Source organism: Salmo trutta, chromosome 32 (assembly GCF_901001165.1).
Source record: "Salmo trutta chromosome 32, fSalTru1.1, whole genome shotgun sequence".
Lineage (NCBI taxonomy): Eukaryota > Metazoa > Chordata > Actinopteri > Salmoniformes > Salmonidae > Salmo > Salmo trutta.
Window position 1 is genome coordinate 12,167,488 of NC_042988.1, and position 10,282 is coordinate 12,177,769.

General features: G+C 43.7%; 1 protein-coding gene across 2 annotated transcripts; it reads right to left on the reverse strand.

The window, feature by feature from the left end:
- Positions 1 to 4,848: 4,848 nt before the first annotated feature.
- LOC115171093 (P43 5S RNA-binding protein) lies at positions 4,849 to 9,041 on the reverse strand. Of its 2 annotated transcripts, none has more exons than XM_029727598.1 (9): positions 8,780 to 9,041; positions 8,434 to 8,534; positions 8,239 to 8,335; positions 7,935 to 8,023; positions 7,696 to 7,769; positions 7,468 to 7,548; positions 6,834 to 7,063; positions 5,788 to 5,841; positions 4,849 to 5,380 (listed from the first exon to the last, which is right to left on the reverse strand). In XM_029727598.1, exons 1-9 carry the CDS (start codon positions 8,909 to 8,911, stop codon positions 5,066 to 5,068), a joined length of 1,173 nt encoding a protein of 390 aa, XP_029583458.1. In that variant the 5' UTR covers positions 8,912 to 9,041; the 3' UTR covers positions 4,849 to 5,065. The 2 variants fall into 2 exon arrangements, with proteins under 2 accessions (XP_029583458.1, XP_029583457.1); XM_029727597.1 differs by having other exon boundaries at positions 4,849 to 5,383; positions 8,780 to 9,038.
- Between the last annotated feature and the right edge of the window lie 1,241 nt (positions 9,042 to 10,282).

Consider the following 10,282-nt stretch of genomic DNA (forward strand, 5'->3'; position numbering starts at 1 on the left):
CAAAGAAGCTAGTGTGAGTGAGGGATGGAACCATGATGACAAGCCAGCAGCAATTCATTTAGTGTATTGAGCTGACCACAAGTCAGGATTCAGCTCCTTCCATCTACTGCGTCTGTCTGTATCTCTCTCTACATCTCATACAGAAACAGCACTGCTTATGCATTCCCATGTGTGAGGTCACCATGACAAATTGCTCCAATCACCACTCCACCACTTAGCTATTCAATTCAATTCATTTCAATCCATATATCGGCAAAACTGCAATTGGCAGGGAGACAATCAAAAAATCGATAATGAATTTGATCCCACCATCCTATTCTTCCCTGCTGAGATGGATCCAGAGCAGATTATAGATCTCTGTGCCTCCACTGCACTGTGTGAGGTAAATAGGGAAGTAGTGAAGTCCAGCATGTTATTTCAAAGGTCATGACTGGCTGGAATAATTAGTGTGGCATTTTAGCCTGGCCTGATGGGAGAAAGGCTGGCTGCAACTAACAGCGTGTGTGATTCTGATCTGCGCTGTTGCTCTTGTCAGCGCTACAAACCCAAACGTGCAGGTCAAACCAGCCAGCCGTGTCCTGTGCTTGAAACAATTCTAATTCTCGTGGGAGATGAGGCTGCTGTGCCAATATGATGACACTAGTGGAAACAGCATGTGCCACTGCCTGGGGCAACAGAGAAAAGCTTACTGTTTAAAATATACTGACCAAAAATATACACGCAACAGCAACAATTTTAAAGATTTTACTGAGTTAGAGTTCATATTAAGAAATCAGTCAATTGAAATAAATGCATTAGGCCCTAATCTATGGATTCACATGACTGGAAATACTGATATACATCTGTTGGTCACAGATACCTTTAAAAAAATGTAGGGGTGTGGATCAGAAAATCAGTCAGTATCTGGTGTGACCATTTGCCTCATGCAGCTGTTGATTGTGGCCTGTGGAATGTTGTCCCACTCCTCTTCAATGGCTGTGCAAAGTTGCTGGATATTGGCGGGAATTGGAACACGCTGTCGTACATGTCAATCTAGAGCATCCCAAACATGCTCAATGGGTGAGTATGCAGGCCATGGAAGAACTGGGAAAATGTCAGCTTCCAGGAATTGTGTACAGATCCTTGCGACATGGGGCCATGCATTATAATGCTGAAACAAGAGGTGATGGTGGCGGATGAATGACACGACAATGGGCCTCAGGAACTTGTTACGATAGCTCTGTGCATTCTAATTGCCATTGATAAAATACAATTATGTTCATGGGCCGTAGCTTATGCCTGCCCATACCATAACCTCACCGCCACCATGGGGCACTCTGTTCACAACGTTGACATCAGCAAACCGCTCGCCCACACGACGTCATACACGCCGTCTGCCATCTGCCTGGTATGGTTTAAACAGTGATTCATTCCTTTGTGCCAGAGGCCATTAAAGGTGAACATTTTCCCACTGAAGTTGGTTACGACGCTGATCTGTAGTCGGGTCAAGACCCTGGTGAGGACGATGAGTACGCAGATGAGCTTCCCTGAGACGGTTTCTGACAGTTTGTGAAAAAATGATTAGGTTGTGCAAACCCACATTTTCATCAGCTGTCTGGGTGGCTGGTCTCCGACGATCCCGCAGGTGAAGAAGCCGGATGTCGAGGTCCTGGGCTGGCGTAGTTACAGGTAGTCTGTGGTTGAGGCCTGTTGGATACACTGTCAAATTCTCCAAAATGACATTGGAGGAGGTTTATGGTAGAGAAATGAACATTCAATTCTCTGGCAACAGCTCAAATGGACATTCCTGTAGTCAGCATGCCAATTGAATGCTCCCTCAAAACTTGAGACATCTGTGGCATTGTGTTGTGTGTCAAAACTGCACATTTTAGAGTGGGCTTTTACTGTCCCCAGCGCAAGGTGCACCTGTGTAATGATCATGCTGTTTAATCAGCTTCTTGATATGCCACACCTGTCCAGTGGATAGATTATCTTTGCAAAGGAGAAATGCTCACTAACAGGGACGTAAACAAATTTGTGTAAAAACATTTAGAGAAATAATATTTTGGTGCATATGGAAAATATATTTCAGCTCATGAAACATGGGACCAACACTTTACATGAGTTTATATTCTTGTTCAGTATATATACTGACACTACCATTCAAAAGTTTGTGGTCACTTAGAAATGTCCATTAAAATAACATCAAATTTATCAGAAATACAGTGTAGACATTGTTAATGTTGTAAATGACTATTGTAGCTGGAAACGGCTGATTTTTTTATAGAATATCTACATAGGAGTATAGAGGGCCATTATCAGCAACCATCACTCCTGTGTTCCAATGGCATGTTGTGTTAGCTAATCCAAGTTTATCATTTTAAAAGGCTAATTGATCATTAGAAAATTATGTTAGCACAGCTGAAAACTGTTGTACTGATTAAATAAGCAATAAAACTGGCCTTCTTTAGACTAAATGCACAGCATTTGTGGGTTCTATTACATGCTCAAAATGGCCAGAAACAAAGAACTTCCTTCTGAAACTTGTCAGTCTATTCTTGTTCTGAGAAATGAAGGCTATTCCATGCGAGAAATCCATGCAAATCAATTTCTAACATTTTTGACATGCGTTTTTCTGGATTTTTTTGTTGTTATTCTGTCTCTCACTGTTCAAATGAACCTACCATTAAAATGATAGACTGATCATTTCTTTGTCAGTGGGCAAATGTACAAAATCAGCAGGGGATCAAATACTTTTTTCCCCTCACTGTATGGCCAATATACCATGGCTCTGCGTTGCGTCGTGCCGTGCCTATGAACAGCCCTTAGACGTGGTATTTTGGCCATATATCATACCACACCCCCCGGGCCTTATTGCTCAAATATATTCAGCATTCTATGTAAAAAGATTTTAATTGGAATAACTGTTCTGGGAAATTAAATGTTTATGAATCTCGAGAAATGAAGAGCATAGAAAAGTGGTCTCTGCAAATGTGCTGAATTTGAAACGTTTTATTACCATGGAGTCAGCCAGGGCCCATCTTCCAAACAGCTAGTCTGCTGAATTTCAACTGTAAATTCTTAGAGACCCCCTGATGTCCCATTAAAATAAATCACAAATCAAAGCAACACATTGTTTTCAAAGCCCTCAAACACAGACAATTTATAATTAACCCTGTATCACCCTGAACACTGGTGAATCATTTCTTTCAATTACGCTTTGGACACCAGGGCAACAAAGACTTTCTCTAATGGACTAATCTGTTGTAAAAACACATTTCACACAAAGCACCAAAAGCAAAGTAATTAGAAACGCTTGTACATTACCACCACATAAACACAGTGGAGAGAGAGCGCATATGTGTTCCCTCTCCATGGTGTGGGTCGTTAGCCAGCAGAGGAGCAGACATATAGGCCAGGTTAATGTGAAGGATTACGAGCTGACATGGCCTGAGGCGGCAGGAGGAGTCCTGGAGAATGAGCACCACAACAGCAGCAGAAAAACACAAAAGTAATGACTATGATAGAGCTCCAACGGCAGGCTGGATGGGGGCTTAGCAAAGGCTTTGAAATGTCCAACTGGACCCAGGCATATTACAGCCACAACACAGGACTTGGACAACTCGGAATATGATGGTACGCCAGTGTGTAAAAGAGGATCTGTGTACAACCCATTCATTTTGTATAGGTCCCGTGTGGCTCAGTTGGTAAAGCATGGTGTTTACAATGCCAGGGTTGTGGGTTCGATTCCCACAGGGGACCAGTACTGAGAAAAAAAAATGTATGAAATGTATGCATTCACTACTGTAAGTTGCTCTGGATAAGAGTGTCTGCTAAATGAGTAAAAAGTAAATGTACACATTACCTGTGTACGATTACAAGTTGGTCTTCTACACTCCATTTTCTACAACTGCTCAGTTGACAGGGTAAAAAGTGATTCAAACTGTTGAGGTGAAGCTGAAGAGTTAGATTCCACGATAGAAATAAGGTAAAGTTCAGTTTGTGGCAGTGGGGTTCTGGGAAATGCATAGACAATAACCCAATGAAGTTAATTAAATTGACTGATTTCCATATGAACTAACCCAGTAAAACCTTTGCGTATATATTTTTGTTCAGTTTAGCTTTATTGGACAAGTTCAGGTGGAAACGTACTGTGCTTTAATCATGACAGGGAGGGCGCTCTGTAGGAAGCAATTGAGCAGAGACAAGCCATTACCAGTCAGCTGAAGTGATATGGGGTTCTGATGGAACGAACACCAGAAAGCTAGCCATTTTACACAGCAATTCAGTTTAAGTGGCAGACAGGAAGAGATTGACGGAAGAAATGTCTGATACAATCTGTCACTGGTCAGACTTAGCAGTTCAATTATTCTGCAGTCTTTCAATAGGCACAATTGTAAAGCTGACAATTTTATACTGGCGTAGTTCAGCTCTCCCCCTCTACCCGGGGTTTGGATTAAAGAGTTACCTAGTGAATTGGACCTGGTGCCCGAGAAGATCACTGTGCTTTGAAGATTCAATGGTGGGGGACTCGTTACTCATAGGTCAGATTTTATGGTTCATATTTAATTGGTGTTGGAAGGAAAAGTGAACTTCAATGCAAGTCAACCTGCACACGTGTTATGGCACTAGTAAACTGACATCACACAAAACGCTTTCTGATCCAAAACTTTGCTTGACTGGTTCAGGTTGCATTCTTTGGCGTCATTAAACCAGTCATGACCTCCCTCAGACACACGACCCAACTCGTGGTTTACCGTAGGACTGATGCAGGGTAATTGACCACCGAGATGTTATTACTGATTTAGTTGGAGAGAAACGAGGTGGCACAGTGCCATCTTCCCCAGACCTAAACATTTAGACAATTACTTTGCCGCAAATTATTTTTTTATTGGGTTAGCTTTGATCATGCAAAGGACAAACAAAACTCAAGCGCTTTTATACAGGAAAACAATAAGACCAATCGCTTTATATGTACTATAAAATAAAATATTTTAAATCATTCAAAACCTCAGTTTGGATCAACTAAAAGAGCAATGGTACTTTACAAGCATTTACTTCAACATGGTACTATAACACTTTCAGGCTACAAGTTAACCTTTGATTTGACCTTTAACCCTTGATCAGTGACCTCTGGGTGGGTGACCTCCACAGGGACTTGCTCTGCAGGGCAGGAGGAGTGAGAGGGCTTGATGCTGAAGAGGTCACGCAGGTTGACCTCCGAGTCGACAAAGTGGGGGATCTTGCGCTCGTTGAAGAGGCCTGAGAGGTTAACCTCCACCTTGGCCCGTCGTGACACCCTCATGCGCAAGGCAAAGAGGCGCCGCAGGTCATCCTCCACCAGGGACAGCTGGTGGCCTTCCAGACGCTTCTGCCAGGCCTTCTTGGACCGCTTGCGCTTCTGCTACAGAGAAAAACATGTGACAGAGAAATTGATTTTGGAGGTATAAAATGTCTAGTGGAACAATTCACCACTACAACTGTTCAGAAAGGTCATTAACTTTTACTGCCCAGTAGACAGGAAGCCTGTATTACCACTTCAGTTCCTCTAGGGACTTCAGAGCTGGACAAATTCAGACAAGAGCGACATTGTGTGAGTAAACACCCCTCCCTAGAGCCCCACTATGCCCAAAGCTCTATAGATTCTTCCAGACATCTAAGGGATGCTGCTTTCAAATGGTTCAAAGACCGTTCAGGGCCACATACAGATCAATGGTCACCTGGCCAGAGCCACACCACAGTAGACCCACTGTTGGCTCAAGCCCACATCTTACCCACAGGGGATAGATGGACTAAAACCATGCTTACCTTCGCAGGGTTGGCATCTGGGTCATGGTGAGCCAGGTGTCTGCTTAGGCTCTCCTGTGAGATTGAACAGATGTCACGACAACAATGGCATACAAACATTATGACAGCAGCAAAGTATGAACATCAATCTATTCTAAACATTTATACTGTACCAGAGCCACAATGGCAAACATCTCCATCCACTACATGGAGAAAGTCTTACCTTGGGATTCAAATTCAATTCTGTCCATGGGGAGGCAATGGGAAGGAAGCCACTAGTAGTTACTTTACAAGACATTCAGTGACTTCGAAGAAATTCATGAGGCTGCTTTGCATGCAGTGATTGAAACCCAACTGCACATCGTCACCACCGTGTAGAAGACTAGACAGTTATGGATGTGTGTTCTTAGTTAAAAGACGGCTGACAAATGGACGTCAGAAAGAGCAGGCTGAAAAGGCAGCTTAGAGCAGTATGCTACAAGTGTGTTAAATAGATAACGGCAAACTAGACTGCCTAAAATCAGGGATGGGCAACTCCAGTCGTCGGGGACCAGAGATTTGTCACTTCCTCCCCATCCTAGCAAACAGCTGATTAACTAATTGCATTCTAAACTGAAGCTCGTGATTAGTTGATTGGTGTCTGGGGTGTTAGCTCAGGCAAAAGTGGGACCACAATCAGTGCAGCGCAGCCCCCCCCCCCCAGACCTGAGTTGCCCATCCCTGGTCTAAACAAACACAGAAGGAAATTGAAAGCACTGTAGGCTACACCTGTAATATGCCTAGGACAACAGAAACGGCAAACAGTTTCACTATACCTAGGGCCTTGAATGACTCAATAACACCCTCTGGAAAGTTGCCCTTTGTATCATTTAACTGCATAAACACTTACCTGGGCAGAAAGACAGGACCCTTAACCAGGGGAGCACAGGAATTGTAATCCTTGGGCTTTTACTCCAAAAGAGTCAAAGTCTCAGGAGTGTTGATAGAGGATCAGTTTCACCTATTAGATCCTAGATCACCCGTCTCACGTCGACTGAACACATGCCCACAAGGGCTACAGTACATACCCGCATGGCAAAGGTTCTGGGGCAGTCGGGGAAGCAGCAATGATACTTGAGGAGCTGCAGGTGGGCCTTGCGGATGTGGTGCTGCAGGTTGAAGGTAGTGGAGAAGTAGGCCTTGCAGCCACTGCTGGGGCACAGCAGGACAGGCTTCTGCAGGGCGTGGGTTCGCTTGTGTCGACGCAGAGAGTCCACATGCTTAAACACCTTCTGGCACAGCTTACAGGTGAATGTGGCTGCAGGGACAGGAGAGAGGCAAATGTCACTACTGGATTTCTGCCCAACAAGTTGTCCATTAGCCAAAACAGATGGCATGAGCAGGCAGCTGGTGGCAGAGTAAACGGTATGAATGTTTGACACTAAAGGTTACCAATAAAATAAGCTTCCCCTTAAATACTAATCAGCTAACGCATCGCATCATAACCCGTTTGTCAAACACTGTCACTACAACTAGCAGGGTACAAGGCAGGACATTTACCGAAGTGGTAGAAGACAGAGGAAAAAAACAAATATAAATGTGAAAACAAATACATCCAAAAATAGTTCAGTGAGAGGAAAGGCAGGTTGGCCTGACTGGTACAGTAATTCATTATTTTCAGTCCTTCAGTAACAGCTCCAATTAAGGGGGTTGGGTGCTTACCTGGGTGTTTAGCCATGTGCTTGTGCATTTTCCCCCAGGTTTGCTCAAAATGATTGCATTCAGGCTGTGGGCAGCGGTACCCTGCAGAGTGGGAGAGATGTATGGGCAGTGTTAAGTTAGACATAACACTGCTACTATCCCTAGTGATACAAAATGACTACTCGATTTCTTTGATTTATGCAAGACCGTACAGCAATAGAAGACTGACAAACTTGCAAAGGGACAAACCTGCATGTTTCTTCTCATGGGCTTTGCGAGCGACATTTGAGTCAAACGTGACTCCACATCCTCTCTTTGAACATCTGAGGAGAAAACCAGGGACAGAATAATTTAACCACTAATCTACTGAGACATGCATTCACTTGCATTTTAAATGAGGGAGTATGCATCAGCTTGTACATCAGCTTAGGCCTTTTGCAGTATTCAAAGGATGCAAGGCCTACAGGACCATTAAAAGATTGACTTACTTGAAATTAGAAGATATTCCATGCTCCTTCAAATGTAATTTATACACCCTCCGTTTCTTGAATGTCAATAAGCAATTTGGAAAATTGCACTGCACATGGGGACAATTCAGCAAGTAAAAATAATTCAGCACATTTACACGGTAAATAAAGGGAAATGTTTCCTACAAATTAATTGCAAGAATCCATTTCATAAAGTACACATGCCAGGGCCAAGGGGGTCCGTTTAAAAAGGACCAGAGATGCTGAAAATGGGCAATCTCCAAATAGTAACGTGGTTATTCGGCGACATCTAGTGGACTATAACCTTAAAGTACTTGTCCTTTTCTCCGTGGGCATAATGGACGTGTCTCTTCAACTTGGCCGCGTTGAAGAAAGCATTTGTGCAACTCACAAAGGTACATCTGTTGGGTGAAAAATATACTGGTGTGAGTTTAGTTTTTCAAACTACAGCCTAACCCATGGGTATGAAATTAAATGTAAACTGAAATGATTAACCTACCTGAATTGTTTCACCCCGGTGTGGCCAAGTGCGTGGCGTCTCAGGTGAGATTTCCGTGAGAAACGACGGCCACAATCAGCCCCGTTGCATTGGAAAGGTTGCTGAAAAACAAGAACCAGTAGGGTTATACATGAGTTTACGCAATCGTAATCTTTGACTAATCATAAAAGGATAAAACTTCAGAAGTAAACTTTGCATTCGAACTATTTCGCCACATTTATGGCAGAAGCCTAAGCACTTTTGCACATTTTTTTTCACACGAAATCTATTAACCCGGGGATAAGGTTACAGCCACATGAACCATAGTTGAATTCAAATATCAGCCATGTCCCCATATCATATTTACCGCTTCCTTGTGCACGGTCTCGTGCTCTTTCAAACGCCACTCCCGTTTGAACGTCGCCCCACAATCAGCATGGTTGCAGTTGAAAAGCTGTTGTCGAGGACCCGAGTCCTGTTTGTGGGCTACCCCGTTCATTGTCTCCTGAAAACAGTCGTCTATTCGGTTGCACACTGTCAATCAAGAGGAAATTGCCCCCCGCGCCAACTACTCTTGTAGCCTCTGAGAGTGCACTGAGGTTAATTGACCCAGGTTGCACCTGTGCCGAATTAATTGCTTAATTCAGGTGTCAGTGTTTGCAGTGAATGGCCGTGTTCCAGGCTGACTGGTTGCAGACATGTCAGATCTCACAATGCCTGAGGTGCATTCAGTTCGCATGAACGTTTGATACGTTGCGGAACGGTTTGTACTGAACGACACGATTCCCCAAAATGTTCTTGAACAGACTTTGAGGTACGTTTTTGGTGGGTGTGGCTTGAAGTAACGAGTGACGCCTTTAAAGGCCAGTGGCCATGCTGACAGCGTTCCCAACCCATAAACCAACCCCTACCCGTTTTTCAACGTGTCGTTCAGTACAGCACCGTTTCCGTTCAATTGAACATTCCAGAACGTAAACACATACAGAACGCAGCCTAGGTTAGGTCAAACATGTATTATATATATATTTTTTTTAGCAATCAACAGATCCCCACTGTTCATCATGTTTTCAACACACTGCGATGCAACAACTGTATTCTTACAGCAGAGGGTTGCATATCTTACTACAATCAGATTTGAGAGAAAGGTAGGGATGTAGCATTTGTTGCAAGAGTATTAATTCCTTGATCATACGAAACTATTATTCCCAATCCCAAGGATTCCCAGACAGAACACATCACCCTGATTTAGGAGCCTCTACTAGCCTACTACAGTCAGCTCTGGAGTAGTTCTGGACGCAAAATTACTTGTTTAAAGTTATTATGTTGGTAACCAGTTTATAATAGAAATAAGGCATCCCGGCCGTGACCGGGAGTCCCATAGGGTGGCGCACAATTGTCCTAGCGTCGTCCGGGTTAAGGGAGGGTTTGGCCGGGGAGGCTCCGGAGTGGCGCAGCCAGTGGCGGATTTAGGTATAGGCGACATGGGCAGACTACTGCCAGGGAAGGTCTCCCACACAGAAGTACGAGATGGGGAGGGGGGCGGGGGTAGGTTGACCTCAGGTCTCCCCACTGGAAGCCGGAGGTATGGGAAGCGGGGGAATCTATCAAATAGCACACCTCTAACTTTGTACAGTACTAATGCAATTAGTAAAATCAGTCACACTACGAAATGCTACCAAATAAACCACAATTCATTCATAATACTGTAAATATATAGTTTCACAGACATATTGTTGCATTTTTTTCTGGTTTGTGCGAAATCGTTAAGAATAATATAAAACCAGTCTGCACACCACCACGGTGAATCATGAAGGTTTTCTGTGATTGTATTGACTAGGCCCTGAGCTCAGTAAGGGGAATTTCCAATGCT